General features: G+C 34.7%; 1 protein-coding gene across 4 annotated transcripts in view; it reads left to right on the top strand.

The window, feature by feature from the left end:
* Positions 1-292: 292 nt before the first annotated feature.
* LOC120769060 (probable serine/threonine-protein kinase DDB_G0282963) overlaps positions 293-23,003 on the top strand; it is a 72,843-nt gene continuing 50,132 nt past the window's right edge. For 2 of the 4 annotated variants that reach the window (XR_005704821.1, XM_040095913.1), the window contains exons 1-3: positions 293-1,413; positions 14,371-14,554; positions 14,615-21,139. Coding sequence is in view for 3 of the 4 variants with exons in the window: in XM_040095913.1 (XP_039951847.1) it covers positions 1,399-1,413; positions 14,371-14,554; positions 14,615-21,139 (6,724 nt within the window). In the remaining variant the exon portion in view is untranslated. The remainder of the gene's footprint in view (positions 1,414-14,370; positions 14,555-14,614; positions 21,140-23,003) is intronic. The other 2 variants (XM_040095914.1, XM_040095915.1) reach the window with 2 other exon arrangements.

Raw genomic sequence — 23,003 nt, 5'->3', positions numbered from 1 at the left:
ACTAGTTTTTCTTTTCCTAACTTGCATGTCACAAATTTGAGATAATATTTTGTGTCTAAAGACTAGAAACTGTATTGTTAAGAGCAATTAGTCACATATTGAGACTTTACCTCAAAATGTTACAAATAGTGACTAGAGACTGCTTACAGAAATTCAATATGACTAGAGACTGCTTACAGAAATTCCATTTAAGAATTAGATGGCATCACCATGTTTTTCCAAGGTAAGGAAACATGCATTGGAAAAATGCTTCCAACACAATTTTCATTTTCCAAAATCGTTTGGAAGGTGAATGCAAATGGCGGTTGTTATTGTGGTCGAAAATTTTAGTGAACGAATATTTTTATAAAACCGTGTGCGAATGCATTAATTAAACATTGATGGTAAAATTTACAGAAAGATTGTTATTGTATTGAGGATAAATATAATATATTGTGAGAAGATATGATTATGGTATAAACGACTTGTCGTTTACCAAAGTGATGCTCGTCCATTCATTCGTTAATACGTCGGTTCTGCCTGCATTTGTGTCTAAAATGTTGATACAAGTTTATGAGCATGTCAAATATCGGGCATAGCAAAAACGACAGTGTACTGTCTTTATATAAACAATTATCCTACTAAAATGACAAATATTTAAAGATCAAGTGCTAGGTTTATGAATAAATAAAAAAGTAACAAGATTTGTAAGCAAACAAATTGTGGGAAAAATTATTAACGAGAACGCTTCATAGTGACACCCCATGAAAGGCGGCGCCATTGATAAATGGTGGTGTGGCAATTCCTTAATATCTGCTGGAAGACGTAAACCAACGTGGAGGAAGTCAAAAAATATATTCTAAAAAAGTTGCAGTCATATAAAAAAATATTATTTCTGTACATTTTACGCTTGGTGTAAATAGTAATACATTTTTGTATATACTTCGATATAGAAAATAATACAAATGAGCTATAAAAACTTTTGGATGAAATGTACATGCTTCTGTAATGCAATACGCTGCACCGTTTCCCTATATGGGATAATGTTTCATTTTGTTCAAAAACAAAGAAAATGACACGGCTTGTTTATAAATATAACGGTTAATTGGAGATGTAAATTAACACAAATGTTGAAAAATACAATAATTTACTGTTTCAATAGAAAGCCAAATGCCTAGAAAAAAATGTGTGAGTAACAGCCATGCTTTAAGAAAAGCGAACATTTTCTTATTCGTTGTAAAGTTTTGTTCAAAGCAGCTACAATTAATATTTGAAGTGATATACTCATAAGTGAAAGGATTCCGAATACATAAAGAAACAAGTTGTACACTTTACCCTTACCATAATAGATGTTATATTGCAATTATTACTCAATCTTAATTTTTAAACCTCCGCCTGGTGTAATTCTCGTGTAATGATATGCAACTTAAACAGGTGAGAATATATTTTTTAGAACTTGCTACGTTATATATAGTCTTGTATATATTAATGCTAATAACAATTACCATATGATTAATTTGAAACATATAGGTATCTAAAATACAAATGGCAGCACTTCCTTTTTGGCTTTTGCCTGTTTTGTGCGTTATCTGGTCTCTGCCTTTCTTTAAATTCGTTACATACGGTAACTTGAGTACATATATTTTCTCCCTTCTGTAGTCTATTTTACGAACTAAATCTGTCAAAGAACCTTAACTAAAATGGCGGACTTAGTAATAGTAAACGAAAACGCTTATTTTCCAGTGCTTCAACTTTCCAATGAAATAGAAATACTTATGCTGCCAAAGCCAATATTGTTTTCTATGTTAGTTTTTTTTTCTTTTTTATTTTAAGTACTACTTATTTTTGTGATCTTAGAATTTCATTTCAAATGGTTTTCTTTTTAAATTTCTATACTGTTCATATGTACCAAAATGGAATCGTTGTGTGGAAGAATTGGAATATTGGAAATAAGAAAGTGGATACTAGAATGAGGAATCTAAAAAAGTTGAATGTCAAACTAGTATTTTCATGTCGTCTGCATTTACGAAAATCAGAGATGAAAATATTGCCATACAAATCAGACATAGTATTTGGTCGTAATAAAAACATGTTTTACCTTTCTATATAGATACATTTCTACAATCATTATCATTATTTTATTAAATGGGATTTTTTTCCTGCACACTAGGTAAAAAATTACAAGAAGATATTCCCAATATCATAATTTTAAAAAGATTCAAACAAATTTTATATATAAATAGAAAAAAAAAATACTTTCAAGTACAAAAACAGAATATGTTTGATTATCTTTTTACACGTTTACGCACATACAGCTAAAGATAGTGAACTTATTACGTAAAAATAAGAATGCTCAAATATAATATAGGGAAAGTTTTTTTTCCATTTGCATTCTAATTACTTTGGTAAACTTTTTAAATCTAATAACCTGTAGACTGGGGCGAAGAATAAAAAGAATTTTGTTGTAAATTTCATCATTCACAAAAATACATAAATATATTTGATCAATACAGTTTTTAAAATAGTGAAACGCAAAATTTATTTTGTTAATAAATGTGAAATATGTTTAACAACTTTGCGAGGTATATAATTTTGTAAATTACTTTAAAAATATACATATTCAAAATGTGTCTACATGATTTAGACTTTAGAAACAACAATCATTACATAATGTAGCTGGATAATTCGTGTATCTATGTTTATACTTATGTACATATAGCCCTTGTCCAAATCGTCAGTTTGTATTTAGGTCTTACAGTTGAATATGATATACTTAAATTTCCTCCTCAAAAGGGTTGAACAACCGAAATGAAAGTGGTATATTTTTTATATGGTTCATAAAAATTTTGAATATTTTTCACCTACTTCAACTTTAACTTCGAAAGGTTTTAGCCTATTTTATAATGCCTTGTGCATCCCCCCCTAGGACCACGGGGGCTCCAGGCCAGCCTCCTGAAAATGGTGTAAAATCGTAGTTTTTCCATACAATTTTCACTAATTATTATAAAATGTATGTATTTTTACGCATAGAGTGACTCTATGTTTAGTAGTTTTATTATTTCAAAGAATTAAAGTGGAAATCCACTTTATTTAAATAATAAAAACACTGAAAATTAAAAATTGTATATGTATCCGTAATACCAAGATAACCCAACCAACCATTTATACCAGACGCTGAAAAGTGGGCAATATATTACGTCCATATAACGAAAATTTGGAATAAAAAATTGCGCGCAAATTGAATCAACACTATTCAAGCCCATAGGTACCGAAAATATGGACCATAATACATATGTTGACATTTTACCGACAATATCGGTCAATGAGTGAGATATATGGGCAAATCCTGCGTTACGAACGCTACATTCGTATGCGTTTTCGGATTGAAATATAACAATTTTTTGGTCTTCCAAAAGACATACCTTCAAGTTATACACAGTGTTTAGTGGGATTTGAGTGTACTTTCGAATGTCATCAAAATATTTTTTTTAACAGGTTTACGCTGCGAAAAATTTGATCTCAAAGTATTGTTACGCACGCTACAAAAAATGGAAGTAGCTGTGAAGGTTGAGGTATGTTTTCGTAATTTTTAGCAAATTTTGTATAATAAAGCACACCAAATGAAATACCTTAAAGAAAGATGAATATAAGAGATCTGTCTAAAATAACTTACTTGCAGTCAAAAAATTTTGTAGTTTTTTATCAATGGCCGTGAACCCAACGTTACGCACGCTAAATTTTTTCCAGTAGTATATAAATAAAAACAATTGTATTTATTTTAACAAAACAATTTATACTCTTTTTAATAAGATTATTTAATTCATATTTTATGTTTTTAAATTATTTTATTAATGTATATATGTTTATAAATAAATTTTATGTTTTGCTGAATCTGCCGTTAGTGCTATTTCGAGCTCATTTTCATTAAGAAATGAAAAATAATGGTTGCTTTTTATTCCGGGAATGCTCTTAACGTTAGCCCATCTCTCCGAAAGAAATGCAGTTGTATTTTTTATATACATATGTACTGCTTACATATAAAATAGAAATACCATTTATATTAATTTTTGCCAATTTAAAAAAATCATGGGCGTTATTAAGAACAATATTCTGAGCTTTCACCATTTGCCAAATTTTTCTCTTTATGACAGCTCCAATTCCGTCTACTGCACCCTTTCCGTGAGCAGTTGCAAAAAAATTCCACTCAAAGTTGGTCAAATCTAATTTTTCTTTAAAAAACGGTATAATACTCAAAATGAACTTGTTTTTAAATTGACTTGCACAGCCATCAGTAAATAAAAATAACTTCGAAATAGCATTTTGTTCTTTAAGTTTCTTTACAATTAACTGGAGAAAGCAATAAACATCATATTTATTGTGTGACAGTTGATCGCTCGTAATAGCAAATGATCTTGTGCAATTGTGCAACCAGGCAACACAAGTAAAAATGGTAACTTGGGAGTAACTAAAATGTGCAGACTGAATTTCATTTTGATTGATTAGCCTATAGTTTTCCGCAAAATCGACTTGCAGAACAGCTTCATCTTGTTTAAAAGATATTTTTCGGTCTTGAAAGTATTTTTGTTGAGTCCTTTTAACGTAAGTATGCAGTTTAAAGGAAGGTAACTGAGATTCCAATTCATTAATCAAATCAGTTATTGGTCCTTTCGTATAACTAATGATGATGCGTTTATCAACGATTCTCCAATGCTTCCATTCAGTAAGCTCTTCGAGTTGATTAATGTAAATCAAAGGGACGAAAGCGTCTGTAACGTCTTTAATGCACTTGTTGCATTCATTCCTCATACAAACTTCATTGGTTTCGTCACAACACACTTTTCTTAAAAAATTGCCGAAGTTAGATGGGAACATACGAAAAATGCCAAACATAGCTTCCAATAAAAATGAAAAATTAGCGTGGTATAGGGGAACACACATGTTATGGGGAAGCTTACTAGACAATTCCACGTGTTTTGGTCGGTTGTTATGAAATTTAGTACGTGAAATATTTGTTCCAGGAAACGTTGTTTTAAACAATTCATACGCTTCTCTAATTGTCATAACCATGTATCTTTTAGATATTGAAGGTTATTTGATTTTGATATAAGTGTGGACTTTCTTCCGGCAGTTTCCGTAGAGATGTCATCATTAGTGTATATCATATGTCATATTAACATTTTCGTCAACCGTATTTTTTGTTTGAACTTCTTCTTCATCTTTCAAGTATTTTTCAGTAAGCATTCTAAGAATTTCCTTTTTTTGTTAATGTCTTTTGGTAACGCTAATTCCACTTTTTTTAAGGCCTTGTAAAGGGTATTTTTGCACTTATATGCACCATCCAACGATATTATTGGTTGCTCTTGTTGTTTTTGTTCCTTTATTTTCTTTCTATAATTTTGCATACGGTTTCGGTGGTCAGCCTTTACTTTTTTTGATAATGAATCATCATTTTTAAGTTTTTCTTTATGATTTTTTCTATAAATTTTCATTCTTTTCGCATTTTTTAAACGTTCTATTTGTGTTAAGTTTTCACTGGATTGTATTTTTTTGCGATATTTTCGAATACGCTCTGCACCCGTTTTCATTTTTTCAACTGTTATTATTAAATATTATAATGTAAACAAACAATTTTCTGTGGTTCAAATATGCCGATAATCTAAAGTGACACTGAAAGGTAATTGCAAATGATTCAAACGAAACCAAAGGCGAGACAACGTGAAATTTACCGTTTAAAAAAATAATTGCTAATCGGTACGATTATAGTAGGCTAAGAATAGTAGGCGAAGAATAGATTTAAGAAGCGAAGTGATTAGAAAACAGAGTAAAAATTGCAAAGGTTTCTATTGTAATTTTTGTGAGAACTCAAATCGTTACGCACGCCACAGAAATGAATATGCTGCAATTTTTTGGTTTTTAATTGTAGAATGAAATTTTTTTTTTTATTAAAAGCAGGATATTTATTTAAATTAAAATTATAGATGATTTGTAAAAAAAAATTTTTTTCCTCTCACAATATAAAAAAACCTGATTTTCCGTTACGCACGCTACAACGCATTTACCTAACATTTCATACCAAATTTTAATGTTTCCAGAAAAGTAAACGAAATTTTTTTTTACAAATTTTAAGAAGAATTGAGTGAATAACAATATGGCTTTCGATTGGACCATCTATGTTAATACTAAGGCAATGATGAACACGTAAAAAATTTCACTTTTTTTGTATAACACCTGAAAAGACCTGAGGTAGGGTAGGATTTGGTAATAATTTTTGTATTAATCATCATCGAAATAATTTTTTTTTTATAAATTTATAAAATTGGATATATATTCTAATGCTCCATTAAAAAAAAAATTAGGTTGGTTTAAGTTCAAATATTTTTGGTTGGTAGACAGTTTCTGGGATATGCCCATATATTTGAAATTTGCAAAAGAGCTTTTCCTGGTAGTAGTATGTCTGTGTGCTACAAATGAATTGAATCGGTCAATGCTTTTATAGAATTGAGTTTCTCATGTGGCCAGGAAACAGATTCAATCCAATTGACAACTGCTGGCATTATATGGGCAAAAGGATAAGAAAAAAGCGTCGAAAAAGTCGAAAAGAAAAAAATTATTGAAGCTGTGTGAAATGCAGAAATTAATAAAAATTTTATTTAAAGATTGTTTGAATCTATGCCCAAACAAATAGCCGTGGTTTTTAGGATGAGGATTTGTTCTGCAAAATACTAAGAAATGTTTTTAACCAGCGTTTGAAAAACTACGCTACTCTCGTAGCATTTCATTTTACTCTTGCTGCCGCTCTCACTTTGTCGGGAGCCACAGCGTAGCCTTAGTATAACAATGTAAAGTATGTGCTCTACTCTGCTCCGAGTTTTGTTAGGTAAAAAACTATAGCTGGAGCGGGAGCAAAAAATTAAATTCTGCGCTGTGCTCTGGCGTAGCGGTAGCACAGAAGGGCAAATGAAATTTTTTTTTTTTTTGCATTTACAAGTATGGTACAAGTTGGTATATAAAAGAAAGTCGTTTATAACTCAAGAACGGCTGAACCGATTTGGCTTAAAATTGGTGGGGAGGTAGTTTAGAAGCAGGGTAAGGACATTTTATCTCTTTATACTAAATTTCAATACAGCTCATATATACAAAAATTTTATTTCAAATCATAAGCATTTGTTCAAAGTTTATGTAAGAATCATTTGAAAATTTTAGTAATTCAAAAATAGAAAGAAATAAGTAAAAATTTTCATTTCCAAACATGCTTAGTATATGGGTTATACTGATTTTGCTTCTTTACCAGGTAGTTTTTTTTTAAGACGAGCCCGTCCGATATATTTAATATCACAACAAAAAATGGCATTGGAATTTTCATCGTCAAGGCACTGCGGATACTTTGCTAGATTATTGGTCAAGGACGCAAATGCATTCATAACAAACCAAACGCGATATCTAAAATAAAGATATAACGGAATAATTGGAGTGTTGATAAAAAGATTTATTATAATTTTAGATATACAGAAATCTTTTCGATTCTTTGCAATATACATTGAAGTATGTATATGCGTACAATTTCAAACTGATTCTTCCTAAAAAATTATAAAATTACTAAATATTGGGAATGGTAGAATAGAACTGCAAATACGCAGTGCAATGGATTAAAACTGGTACTGGTAATCAGTAGATGAATATTAACCACGTGTATTCCAAAAGATAAAGGCGAGGTATCTAAACCTGATTTTTCCACGAAATTCGCATTTTTTTGTATAACTGACAAGAGCTACAACGTCTAAAGTCAAAGCGATGCCATAAAATACCTCTGATCTGTAGGAATTTAAAGATAAAAAGCCAAGATTGTAGTGTATTTTCTATGGAAAATTTTTACATGCCTCGGTCCAGTTCTTAATGTTAATATGTAGGGCTAAAATTTTCAGGGAATTTTTTTTTTGGGGTATTTCCAAGGAAATTTCGTGACGGGACCGAACAAAATTAATAATTAAAAAAATAAAAACACCCTAATGTATACAAAAAGGGGGAAAGTATATGTAGTTAAAATTAATTTCGAAAATTCATAGTAATTGAGTATTGTAATACATTTGGAATAGATGATGTTCCTGGTAATATAAAAATGGTAAATATTTTACATAATAAAAAAAATTGTATAATTTATTCAATTATTATCTAATTCACTTTATTAATATATTTCTTAAAATATTTGATTTTAGATTTATAAAGGCACTTGACGCAACAAGTGAATAGTTTTTTACCTAGTTTTTTACCTAACAAAACTCGGAGCAGAGTAGAGCACATACTTTACATTGTTATGCTAAAGCTACGCTGTGGCTCCCGACAAAGTGAGAGCGGTAGCGATAGCATAGCAATAATTTTAGAAATTTTGCTGCTACGGAGTAGTAAATGAGAACCCTGTTTTTAACAAATAATTGTATTTTGTTTTGTTATGTATCGGGTGATTTTTTAAGAGCTTGATAACTTTTTTTTTAAAAAAAACGCATAAAATTTGCAAAATCTCATCGGTTCTTTATTTGAAACGTTAGATTGGTTCATGACATTTACTTTTTGAAGATAATTTCATTTAAATGTTGACTCGCGGCTGCGTCTTAGGTGGTCCATTCGGAAAGTCCAATTTTGGGCAACTTTTTCGAGCATTTCGGCCGGAATAGCCCGAATTTCTTCGGAAATGTTGTCTTCAAAGCTGGAATAGTTGCTGGCTTATTTCTGTAGACTTTAGACTTGACGTAGCCCCACAAAAAATAGTCTAAAGGCGTTAAATCGCATGATCTTGGTGGCCAACTTACGGTCCATTTCTTGAGATGAATTGTTCTCCGAAGTTTTCCCTCAAAATGGCCATAGAATCGCGAGCTGTGTGGCATGTAGCGCCATCTTGTTGAAACCACATGTCAACCAAGTTCAGTTCTTCCATTTTTGGCAACAAAAAGTTTGTTAGCATCGAACGATAGCGATCGCCATTCACCGTAACGTTGCGTCCAACAGCATCTTTGAAAAAATACGGTCCAATGATTCCACCAGCGTACAAACCACACCAAACAGTGCATTTTTCGGGATGCATGGGCAGTTGGCCACCAAGATCATGCGTCTTTGGAAGACAACATTTCCGAAGAAATTCGGGCTATTCCGGCCGAAATGCTCGAAAAAGTTGCCCAAAATTGGACTTTCCGAATGGACCACCTAAGACGCAGCCGCGGTCAACATTTAAATGAAATTATCTTCAAAAAGTAAATGTCATGAACCAATCTAACGTTTCAAATAAAGAACCGATGAGATTTTGCAAATTTTATGCGTTTTTTTTTAAAAAAAAGTTATCAAGCTCTTAAAAAATCATCCGATATTATATTGTTAAATACAGAAAATGTTAAAAAATTTTATTATTGTGCATAACAAATTTTAGTCCTAGGATTTTTATGTGTGTGTGCTTGCATTTTTCACTAAAATTAAATACCAAAAGTTTATTATATGAAATATGAATTGTTATAAAAATATGAAGTAATATAAAAAATGTGAAGTAAATAAAATTGGTCGACTCTCGAAAAAAAACTTAAAATGATATGAACTTATAATAACATGAACCCGTTTACTATATTTACTTCAAATTACATAATTTTGAAGGATTTTTTATTTGTTGATGTGACATCACAAGCAACATGCCCTCTAACTTTTCAGTTCGAATGTTTCGACATCTACAATATTGATTTCTTAAAAACTTTTTTCACAGCAGACGAAACCTAAATCGGACCGTATACATATATAAGTTTTTATATTTTGATTATAAGAATATTCCACATTAGAGACAAATTGCAAAATGGCATTTCCATTCCCTGTAATTTTATTCATAAAAGAACTGTCGATTCAGTAACACTCTTCAAAATGAAATATACAAACATTCCAAAGTTTTTTATTTTTTTTACAAAACGACAACAATGACGTTATGATTTTATATTTATAATAAACAAGTTTAGTGTTTTAGTTTTCCAGAGTGATTTTCACAAAAATGCATTACAAATTATTATTTATTTTAACTATACCATAGTATTAATAATTATATTAAAGTAAGCTGGGGAATAGAGTAAAAATCTCATTTGTGAATAAACAAAAACGTTATAAACGGTATATAAATCCGCGGGGTTAAAATTTGAATTTTTAAATATCAATTTAAATTAATCAGTACTATTCGGTGCACAATGGTTTTGGTTAGGTACCTCCTATCAGAAGAATAGTTGATAAAAAATATTCAATCGCACATTGTTACGTGGTATTCCGGTTCAATTTCGGTTTATTATTATTATTATGATTTTTTTTCATCAACAATATAGCCCGATTACAGAGCCAGTAAAGTCCTTTTCGCAAAGTCAAATTAATATAATACATTAAGATTATAATTGAGAAGGAGTTTTTGCATTTCGCACAGACGGTTACCCGATTAATGGCTCGATTAAAGGTCAGCTCTTATACTTGCTTGTGTTCTCCATTTGTATTTTTTCTACTGATTTAAATTCATCAGCTGATTGATATTTTGTCAATGTACACTACCAAATTTGAAGTCTTGACAACACCCCGCAGAGTTGCATGTAGTAAAATAAGATTTTTATTTTGTATGGTAAATCAATATAAATTAGTGTTTTCATCGAGCAAAGACCGATTAATTGATCAAAAAACTCCTGTGCGAAAAGGCTGTTATGGTCCAGGTAATTATATTGTATGCCGGGGAAAATAATGTCAATAAATAAACAATTAGGAAAGTGATGTAAGGGGTCCGAAAAATGCGGCGTTTCCAAATATTCTGCGAAAACTGTTAAGCACGCAGGTGGAAGCATCAGGGTATGGGGATGCTTCTTCTAGTACGGTGTGGTTCTCTGTATTGGATAAAAGAAAATATAGGAAAATTTATTTACTGAATGAAGTTATGCCCCCTTTGCAGAATGGAAGATGTCTCTAAAGTTGAAGTTTTGGACCCAAACATACGTAGATCTTTTGGTTTCTTCATAATAAAATAGACGTTTAAATGTGCCTTTCCCAATTTGAGTACTTGCTTCCAATAGAGAACTTATGAAGAATCGTCGAACAAAAGATTGGAAGCGCTAGGTTGAAAAACCAGGAACAATTGGGGAGAACTATTTGTGCGGTCATAGTGGACTCAATGCCAAAAAGGTGCCAGGCTGTGTTAAAAAACAATGGCTATTTAACAAAATATTGAATAGGCTCACAATTGTGCCTCCCGTTTTAATCATATTTATTTCAATGTGTTTCAGCATAACATTTAAGTGTTAATTTTTTTTTACAATAAAGTGTTTTTGATTTTATTTTTTTGCAAAAAATAAACTTACTGAATGAGCAAATAATAATACTTACTTTTCGAAATTTTAACTGGTTGCGATACAACTTTTTTATGGGTTTTTGTTTTTAGTATGGTCTGTTTTTATTGTTTTGACCGACTCAGTTTGTTAAAAATTCGTGTGAGTGATTTGTTGACGTTAAAAGTTTTTGTAGCATTTTTGTATCTATCTTTTATTTATTTTTCCTCCTGTCTTAGTTCTCCATTTGTTGAATGAGGGCGTATTGAAAAAAAGGGTTCTGCTCACGTCAGTGGGCCGATGCCGCTTCATTCGCAAGTTTGTCTGATATTTCGTTTTTTTCAATACCTGTATGTCCCGGCACCCACTGTAGTCAAACTTTGTCCCGTTTACCTGCTGTATTTAGTTTCCCATACCATCTGCGGTTTGATTGTGCATGATGATATTGCTTTCTATGCTGCTTTGTTGGTTAATTTGTGTTCTACTTAGTATGATTTCTGCACACAAGATAATAGCGTATAGGGTTTGTCCGGAAAGTAATAGAACTGATTTTCTTCCGCCGCGACTGTACTTCGGAGCACCTACTGAATTCGGTAGAGGCGTTCCTAGCTAACGAACGAGCGGCTGGTTAGTTGTCTCTGGGCACCTGGAGAGTCAGGACAAACATTTTCGCGCGACATTTTTCTGTAGTGGTGCGACTCAGCAAATCTGCGGCAGAGACGTTTGATATGATCAAGCAGGTTTACCCAGATGTTGCTTTAGCAAGAAATGATGTGTTTCGGTGGCACCAGGCCTTTTTGGAGGGCTGGGAAGAGGTCGCTGATGAATGAGTAAATCCAAAATGAAAACGATGCTCTTTGTCTTTTTGGACATCAAAGGCATCGTCGATCAATAATTTGTTCACCCTGGATAAACCTTCAACGCCAAGTTTTACGTGGAAGTCCTCGAGAGACTCGAACTAAGGGTCAATATGGTCCGACAAGACATCGCAGCCAAATGAAAGTTGCACCACGACAACGCCCCGGCTCACAACCACCTACCCAAGGCCGTCATCCCAACGCTTTCGCAGCCGCCCTACAGCCCAGATGTACCCACGGCCTTTTTTTTTTTGTTTCCTTGCCTGAAAAGGCCGATGAAAGGCAAGCATTTTGGGAAGACAGACGGATCCAAGCGGGATACACCTCGGGTCTCAAGGTTTCTTCTTCTTCTTTACTGGTGAGAAACCGCTTACGCGATTATAGCCGAGTTAGCAACAGCGCGCCAGTCGTTTCTTCTTTTCGCTACGTGGCGCCAATTGGATATTCCAAGAGAAGCTAGGTCCTTATCCACTTGGTCCTACGGAGTGGAGGTCTTCGTCTTCCTCTGCTTCCCCCGGCGGGTACTCCGTCGAATACTTTCAGAGCTGGAGTGTCTTCATCCATCCGGACAACATGACCTAGCCAGCGTAGCCGCTGTCTTTTAATTCGCTGAACTATGTCAATGTCGTCGTATATCTCGAACAGCTCATCGTTCCATTGAATGCGATATTCGCCGCCGCCAATGCGCAAATGACCATAAATCTTTCGCAGAACCTTTCTCTCGAAAACTCACAACGTCGACTCATCGGTTGTTGTTATCGTTCAAACCTCTGCACCATATAGCAGGACGAGAATAATGAGTGACTAACAGAGTTTGGCTTTTGTTCGTCGAGAGAGGACTTTACTTCTCAATTGCTTACTTAGTTCGAAGTAGCACCTGTTGGCAAGAGTAATCCTGCGTCGGATTTCCAGGCTGATATTTTTGGTGGTGTTTTTACTGGTTTTTAAATAGACGAAATTATCTACAACTTCAAAGTTATGACTGTCAACAGTGACGTGAGAGCCAAGTCGCGAGTGCAAAGATTGTTTGTTTGATGACAGGAAATATTTCGTCTTGCCCTCGTTCACTGCCAGACCCATTTGCCTTGCTTCCTTGTCCAGTCTGGAGAAAGCAGAACTAACGGCGCGGGTGTTGAGGCCAATGATATCAATATCATCTGCATACGCCAGCAGCTGCACACTCTTATAAAATATTGTACCCGAACGATTAAGTTCTGCAGCTCGAATTATTTTCTTCAGTAGCAGCAGATTGAAGAAGTCCGGCTCTCTAGGCATTCTCGAGAATAAAGCCTTCCGTGACGCCTTCAATACTTGGAAATCGCACTGGTAGCGCTGCATCGACGCAGAAGGAGCCCATTTTGAAAGTTTTTAAAGAATTGCAACGATTAGACAAAACCTGTATAGGGGATTGCCCTCTTTGTATTTGGGCCCGTGATTCCCGCATCTATTCCTTCTGTTGTTTCTGTTCCATCTGTATTCCATACCTGTGAGTGTGGCTTTATTTCTTCATTTATTTTGAATTGATCCCATGATATCTTTACTCCTAGAGATATGCTGAATTTGATGTTAAAACTTATGGTCTTCGGTATTTCGCCTTTGTTAAAGTCGGATAGGGTAATTGTTTCCCTTATTTCTTTCGTTTTTGTTTTTTTGATATAACGATTTTTTCCTTTTCCGGTCCCATCCTACTCTACTATTTCGTGAGTGGATGTGACCTAAAGTAGAGCTTCTAGTACCTATGTGGGCCATGTCTTCATGGCGCCCACCAGTCTTTGGAGTTTCGCCAGTACCGTACGATATAAAGGTCGTTCTATAGTGTTCACAAAACATAGTTGCATCTCTCGCTTTAAATAGATTAGTTTTGGCAGTAACTAATACATTTCAAAAATTAATACCAGTATTTTCTTCGAAATCTATAGCAAAGTTCGTTTAAATGCTTTTAAATTTGACACGGACTGAAAGGGTGACAGCAGGTGAAAATGTTTTCTAATAATATATGATGGTTTGTCATATTTAGTTTAAGGTTACTGTTACGCCTTTCCAATATCATTAAATTTATTATGTACTTTTACTTTTTTTTACCGATATCACCACAATGTTCAATTATTTAAACAGTGAATTTAGTTTTGATTTTTATACAGTAGGAGTCAAGATGAAGCACGATCAAATTTTTATATTTGTTATTGTTAATAATTACTTTGTAACTTTCTAATTTGCAGCAGATTGAATCTTGCGTGCGGATAACAGTGCAAATCCCAAAGGATGCGGCTCAACGGTTACGCCAGATGGCAGCGGAGGGCAATCCAGCCCTCCATGCTCTCGGTATTATGTCTGTGCAGTTGGACGGCGATTCTGTGATATCCATAAAATTACCCGGACAGGAGATAAATTTAAAAACTATAGGTATGTTGTAATTATTTCAATTAAAAAAGTCTTTGGAAAATATCTTTAAATGTTGTTTAGATAATGACGAAGAAGTTTTATCGAGCGGCACGAGTGAGGCGATGGGCGATTTTACACAATTGTTGGATGTTGGGGGGAGTGCGATCCAGTGTCTTAGTGATCAGTTAACAAGTGGAACATTTTTGCAATCACAAGTGCAATGTCGCATCCCTGTACAAAACACCAATAAACAAGAACTTCCGTCAACACAATTGCAGCAATGTCAGCTGGTGCAGGATAGACGTAATATGCTGCTTGGAGGTCCAAGTACAAGCAATGCCGCGCAAGCTATTCTTCAAAAGCAACAACATCAAACCCCAAACCTGCAGCGACAGTTAATTCAAGGTCAACCACTATTTAAACCGCCAAACACAGTTTGTCCTATGGATGGAAAAGTCCCGGTACCACCAATATCTTCAAATTTAAATACCGGGTCAAATAGTAGGGATTATCCATTCGTTAGTATGAGGCAAGCTCGTGTTTTACAAGGTCGAGAAAATGCACTAAATAGTGTTCTAGTAAATTCTAATCAAGCTTTTTCAACAAGTGGTTCACAATCTTTACAAGCGCCGCAAAATGGACAAATGGAACTTACAAGTGGTTTGGTATCGTGTCCCAATGTACCATTAAAAGTTATAAAAAATTCTCCCAATGTAGATCTTTTGCCTTCAACTTCTGTTTTAGCTGCTAATAAATTACAGTTTTTGCAACCTCCACCACCCCCATACCCAGGCATGGGTGCAGTAACATCAAACGTTATAAACAAACCTATCGCTCAAATAAACAAAACAGTTCAAAACTATTTACAAAAAGGCATGGGAGGGCCACCAGTGGGATCTTTTTCAGTAATTAATTCTACGACGCCAAATAATAATATTGCAATTTCCTCACCCCTGCTTGTGAATTTATTACAAAATGATGGGAATACGACGTCAAATCAAGTAAAATTGTCATCACAAACTTCATTGACTCAACAGCAATCATCACCGTTACAATCCACGAGTCAGCAACAGTTAAATCAAAGCCAACGTCAACAGTTATTAAGTTCACCAATGCAAACGCAATCAACACCTAACGACATAGCACTAGACCACAAACAAGTTCAACAACAACAGACACAATTGTTATCTTCGGAAAATACTTTGATGGGTACATCTTCATCAATTGGGGCGTCTCTATCTCCCGGCGTAAATACAAGTATGCGGAACTTACATCAACAACAACAGGAGCAAATTGTGACAAGTCCTGGAAGCAATTTATTTGGTCATCACCAATTTCAATCTAACTTTCAGCCGCAGCATATTGCATCTCAACAAACCCATTTTTTGCGACAACAGCGCCAGCAACAGTTGCAGGGAGCTGTTGTTTCGATTCCAGGTACTCCTTCGCAACGCCTAATGCAACAACAACAATCGTTCCAGCAATCTCAAATAATAAATAATAATCAGGCATCTCTGCAAAATGGTGTTGGTGGAATAATGTTAACTAATCTGCACCATCAGCAATCACCAAATATTCGGCAAGTTCGTCCCGTAGGCATAATGACAGGACACGTAGCTGTACAGCAAAAATCGCAACAAGCACTTCACTTTCTTTCTTCCGGTAATATGTCACCTGCGGCGTCGCATTCACCTGCCTCTAGCCACCATTCGATGCATAGTCCATTAATGGGCTCACATCAACAGCAAATATTGTCGCCTTCTACAACACCAGTGCAATCTCCACACTCTCATACGCCACATGCACATAAGCATATTGGTCAACAGCAATCGCATCAGTTGCAACTGCAGCAGCAACATAATCAATTACAACAACAGACAGCGATACCGTCATCTAACAGTGTTAATCTTCATCACAACTCACAAGTACCTTTAGAATCGCCTATATCCGGAACGAGATGCAGTACTGGTAGCAGTGCTTCTTTGACAAATACAATACCTCCACCACCTGATTATAATCAGACGGCTAACGCGACAACAGGCTGGCCTGTGAATAACAAAATGATGGATTCAGAAACTAAAAGTAGTTTCCAGGAGTTTGCTCGTTACCAAATGCAATACAACTTACAGCAGCAACAAATGAATACTAATCACCAATCGCAGCCAAATAAAGAAGATTTGCAAAAACAGCAATTTAGCACTCATTCATCGAGTCCCGTAGGAGATACAATTGGAAGAATGGTGGCAGTATCTTCGATGGATAATGTTGCATCCAATGTATTATCAGATCCTTTAATAACTTTGTCCGATTTTGAAGCTTTAACAACAAATGACCTTGACGCTTTGCTACCAACATTAAACTGTGATTTGGATTCAGCTCTTAGTTTGGATGATAAAAATGAATTGGAATCACTTTTGCAAGATGCAAAAGATCTCGATTTGGACCTAATTGAGGAAAATTTATCTGCTGTAGGCGTAGATATTGATGAAACAGCAGCTGCGGCATCTTCGCTTTTAGATGCAGAAGCCAGACATTTGCCACCAAATGTGACACTTGGCGTTAATCCAATACATTTTGAACAAAATGGGCAAATACCGCAAACAATACAAAATCATATGGGTGATGACACCATAGTGGCCACTAAACAAAATAAGTTGCTAGTGCAGCTAAATAATCAATCACGGGATCAGGTTATGCAAAACCGATATAAGGCGGAAGATAACATGTTTATGCTAAATAATCAAGCTAATCAGAAACTGCAGTTAACTCAAGATATATCATCCCATTCTATACAATCAGGGCAACATTCAAATTTTCAAGTGGAGTCTGCGCTTCATCGAAGTAAAGGAAGCGGAGGCACAGAGAATTCATCTACTCATAAACAATTTCTAATTAATCCTCTGACCGGTGAAATGGAACCAATGCAAAGTGATGATAGCGAAACAGAGGCAGAACAGGAAACTCAGCAAACTAATTCTATGTCGAAAAATCAGCGAGTAGTGTCCTCAGTAATCGAAAGTTTTAGTTGTAATCAATCTGTCGAAGGTTTATCCAATTCTCTGATTTTGGAGGATGATTCAAATTCATGTGGAACCTCTGTGTCCAAACTTTCAATCGGTGAGCAAATAAATGGAATTATTCCTGGAGTAGCAAGTGATACAGAACGCTCACGTGATTCGTTACTTTTAAACAAATCGAATAGAAGCGTTAAATATACTAAACGAGATGATACTCATGTGCTTAACAAATCAGTGACTTCTCTTAATAATATTACTGAATTTTGTACAATTAAATCACCGAATGCATTCTTTACCCCTGGAACGACATCGTCAGCTACTAGTGGGCTTAAAAAAAAATCAAAGTCAACAACGCTACGAGAAAAACAGCAAAATAACTTAAAGGAAAAAAAGCAAGATGCAAACACCATTTCTGGAGTGACAAAACCTAAAAGGACAAAAGCAAATGCCAAATCGAAGACGTCTGCTGCATTGTCATGTACGAATACAATACCTTCTACGTTATCGGAATCTACATCCATATTGGCAACTCAACGAACATCAGAAAGCTGTAATAATAATGAGAAAATAAAATTACGCTTAAAATTGGAAAAGAAGGAACCTGTATCTCCTGCTTATAAAGTAGATATGTCTTTTGTAGCTTCACCAAAACTTCCTGCAATGGAAACGCCAGTGTCGAGCAAATTAAACGTACCAACTCAAAGTAATAATAGTGTTCTACTTAACAAGAATATAAACCAAAATACCACAGTTTTATCGGTTTCTACACAACAGCAACAGAATCTGCTAGAGAATTCTTCTGTTGTACAAAACCAATCGATTGCTTTCACAAATTTTACGCCACCGCAAATAGCCGTAAATGTTAGTCCGAATTGTTCAATTGATGAACCCCGAGTACCCCCATTACACATCAGTCTAAGGGGTGGGAAAAACTCAATTGTCATTAAAAGTAGTCGAAAAGATCGTAAGAAACCACAGAGTGTGCCAAATACGCCTTCAGTTGTATCGAGTGGAGATGGTGAAGATGTTGATTCTAAACATATACCTAATAAACAGTCGCAAATGCAGTCATCGCAAATGCCAGATCTGTGTACAGAGATTAGGACTCAAGAGAAAACACAGCATTTGTACATTTCCCAAAGCCCTACATCATCAGTCTTTAACTGTAGTGGAAACGGTAACAATTCCGTGACAATAATGACATCAGCACGTCTGCCGACATTGCCGATTTCCAGTGATGATCCTTCATTGTCAGCAACGTCAATGACAGCGACGTCACTGACAACATCTTCCTTCTCGGGTAACAAGAATGGACTCACAATAAGTGCAATTAAATCGCTTGATACAAAGAGCGTCAGTAGCTTAAATGACAATAAAAATATAATAATTGGTTCGACTAATGTAGGTACATTACCGTTTCCACCCCAATTGATGCATCAATCACAATATCAAAAACATACGTCCCATAAACTGTCACAAACTTGTAAAGATCCATCAAGCTTATCTGGTAGCATAATTAATACATTATCCAAAAATAATATATTAGCTTGTTCCAGTGATAATTCTGTAAATATTTCAAATCGTGTGATGAATACAATGAATTTAAAGACACCAGCCACAATTACACCTATTGGTATGGGTGGAGGCAAACCACTGACAAAAAATCACAAACCACCGTCTTACATAACAGCTGTTCAGCAACTTCAACTTCAAAAGCATCAACAAAAACAGTTGCAGAAGCAAACAAAATTTGGAACTCTTAATGAAAGTCAATCACCACAGGAAACAATTGTCGCAGTAGCGACTTTGTTGCCAAGTGCAACAACCCTAAAACGAGTTACAATACCGAAATCGTCGGTTGAACAAGATGATTTAGTTGTTAAATCGGAAAGTGTTACTTCTACAGCTGAAAGTCTTGTGAATACGGATATCAAAATATCTTCTTCGAATTTACCAACAACATTGGCGAATGCAGTTGTCGGGTTTAAAAAGCAATCGCATGAAGCTATACAAAATGAATCTGTTCCAATTCCTGTAAGCAATGGAACCGTAAGTGTAAATAACGTTGGTATATCATGTAATCAAGGAAATGTAGTTGGTACTTCACCACCTGCTCTTATTAATGTAACGCTCCGCAACTCGCCGGCAAGTAACGGAAGTGGTACCCCTGGTCACGGTAATGGAAGTGGAACAGGCGAAGACAGTGGTATTGAGTCTATGGATGCGTTATCAGAAAAAAGCCCTCATCAACAATCGTCTTGCAGCCCAACTCAACAGCAGATAAATGGTGGTAGTACAAGCAACGAAAAGACAGCAGCAACATCTAATGACGTAAAAAAGTCATTGAAAAGCGATATAACGAAAGAAAAAGTAGATCATACCAAAAATATAAATGAGGAAAATAAGCTCGAATCAAACCCACAAAGAAAAGATAATTTGTTGGATTATACAGATGACGAAATTGAAAAGGCTTTGGCCAGAATGGAAGGATTTAATGAAGATTATTTGACAGTTGACCGAAATGCATCAACTATTGTTAGCACAGTTGATCAATTGTCTTCTAAATCAGCTGCAAACACAAAAAACGCCATCTCTCCTTCCAAAGTCGAAGACACTATAAAAGGAGCGTTGTTGGAATATATGGCCGAAACTTCAACAGAAAATACTGAAAATAAATTATCGGGACGAATAATTGAATCCATTACCGCTAAAGATAAGAACACTTCTCAATATACAGATGGAAATATTGTATTAGATAATAAATATAAATCGGAGATAAGTCTAGAAAAACCAATTTGTTCTAGAAAACTTGATATCAAGGCCACTGAAAAATTGACAACAGATGAAGGAGGCAGGACAATATTTGAAGCTAAAAAACAAGGGGATGCATCAAATATTCATTCACAACGTTCGGACTCTACTTACCCTCCTATATCTATTGAAATTCCAACGCAAAGCGAAACGGAATGTAATCGAATTCGCACTCGTGCTAGTAGTCGATTAGAAAGTCCCTTGGATATAAATAAATCAAGTCCAACATCGAATGAATCAAATGCAAATTTTTGTGTGACTACTAACGATAAACAACTCAATACAACGCGAGCGTCTTCAATTGGTAGTGTCAGCCCACAATTAAGCGTTACATTTTCTGGTAGTGAAACTCAGCTTGGTGTAGGAAGTAAGCGTAAGCGCCAAGAATCTGATACTAGTGCTAATAACGCACATCTAAATGAATGTACTGAACAAAAGCGTTTACGGATAAGCAGTATAAGTAGCGCTACAAGCAATGTTGCTGTTGATGATAATGTTAGGAATATGAATGATTTATCTTCAGCAAATGATGCGCAGGATGCCTCAAAAATCAGCTGTAGCAGAAACTGTGAGGAATCTTCTGACTCTGATGAACCATTGATCGAAGTGGCAGAAAAAGTAAGAAATTCAAAGGCTGGCAATGTTGCCGACTTTAACACTAGTGAAGGAGCTATTCAGGCAACGCTGGTAAATTTAGCATCAGGGAAAATGGAGTTTTGCAATACATCCAGCTTGGAAAAAAATACACGTAATAGTCGAACAATAATACATCCAAGTAGTAAGTAATTTTCAAGATTTTTTAAATTTTAAATGTATATTCATCATTTAATGGTTGTTTGTAATGTTACCATAGTAAGAAAGTGCAGTTGTGTTCATTAAAAAATCAGACCTCACTTCATAAAAACTACAATTAAAATTTTATTCAAATCATTTTCCGACTACGACACGACGACTGCATGAGTTCTTAATTTTCTCACAAAAAGTGAAAAATAATTCTTTGTATAAACTAACAATAATAATGAAGGAAAAATTCCTGCATTATGGTGAGAAAAGCGTGGAATGCTCGATATATGAAAAATATGTCACCAAGCACCCCACGCTTTTCTCACAATAATGCAGAAATTTTTCCTTCATTATTATTGTTAGTTTATACAAATAATTATTTTTCACTTTTTGCGTGTTTTTTTAGGTTTTTTAAACTATATTTATTTTTAATTTTTTAGTTTGATGTGAGAAACCCCAAATTTTTTAAAATATGAACTATGACACGTAGTATGGGTTAAGTAAATCGATAATTAGGCAGCATTTAATATCTACTCGTAACCCTTATTGACTAATTGTCATATTATTTGCGACCAAGTTCTATTGACGACTTTACGAATTATTACATCTTAATCGAATCATTTCGTCTAAAGCTTCACTGTTACATGGGGTTTTACCTGTCAACTTTGAACAGTCTAGTTCTTCAATTCGAATACCGTCCAAAGATCTACAACGACTAAGTGCTACATAAGCTTGTCCAGCAGCAAACAGTCGAGAGCTGAGATAAATTATTGCATGATCTACTGTACAACCAGAGAACGTATATTTATAAATATTATATAAATATATATATCGTACATATATTTATAAATATACGTTCTACGATATATATATTTAGTATTTATTTAGCCTATTAAAAAAAAAAACAAAATTGACAAAAATCCCGAACGAACAAAGACGTCCGAAAAAAATTTAAGAAAGTATAGTGGTAAGCTTTGCATGGCCACGAGTGAATGAAATGATAAGGATGACGAGAAAAGTTGAAATCTGTCTATCTATCTACCTGTCCGTGCAAGTTGTAACTTGAGTAAAAATTGAGATATCTTGATGAAACTTGGTATGCGGGATTTCTAGTACAAAGAAAATTAGAATTAGTTCGCAGATGGCCGTAATCGGACCACTGCCACGCCCACAAAACGCTATTAACCGAAAACATATAAAAGCTATAACCAAGCACTAAATTAAGATATAAAACTGTAATTTGCCAGAGGGGATCGCAGTAGCAAGGCGCATCTGAGGGCAAAAAATTTTGAAAAATTGGGAATGGGCCCGCCCTCTAATAATTTTGATGTACATACCAACCACTAAAGCTACAAAAACCGAATTTGCCCAGCGCTAATATTATAAGAACCGACCGATTTCGACTAAATTTAGTACGTGACATTCTTTTCATTTTGTCTATATAACACAATTTTAAACTCCATTTGATTCTTTTGCTTTCCAATGCACAAATCAGCAAGCAATAGATACAGCTTTTCACTAATAATTTCTTTAAAGTATGCCACCTTATGACCAAAAATTTTCGAAATTCAAAAAAAACTTTTCAAGCCCCTAGGTAACAAATATATGGACCCAAGTATCTATAGTTGACCGCAAATATCGGTCAATGTGTGAGATATAGAATTTAAATTCTGACAGAAACCTTTCATGACAATATTATTTCTATGTATGAAAAATGGGTTGAATCGGATCAAAACTTCCCTAAGCCCCCATTTACCTAATATAAAGATTTTCAAACTTACAGGTTACAATAGGTCGGAAACTTAACCTACCCCCATATAGCTATTACCAGGACATTCGAACATCCGGCTGACTTTGCT

Source organism: Bactrocera tryoni, chromosome 2, assembly GCF_016617805.1.
Source record: "Bactrocera tryoni isolate S06 chromosome 2, CSIRO_BtryS06_freeze2, whole genome shotgun sequence".
Taxonomy (NCBI): domain Eukaryota; kingdom Metazoa; phylum Arthropoda; class Insecta; order Diptera; family Tephritidae; genus Bactrocera; species Bactrocera tryoni.
This window is presented reverse-complemented; position numbering and strand designations above follow the sequence as displayed.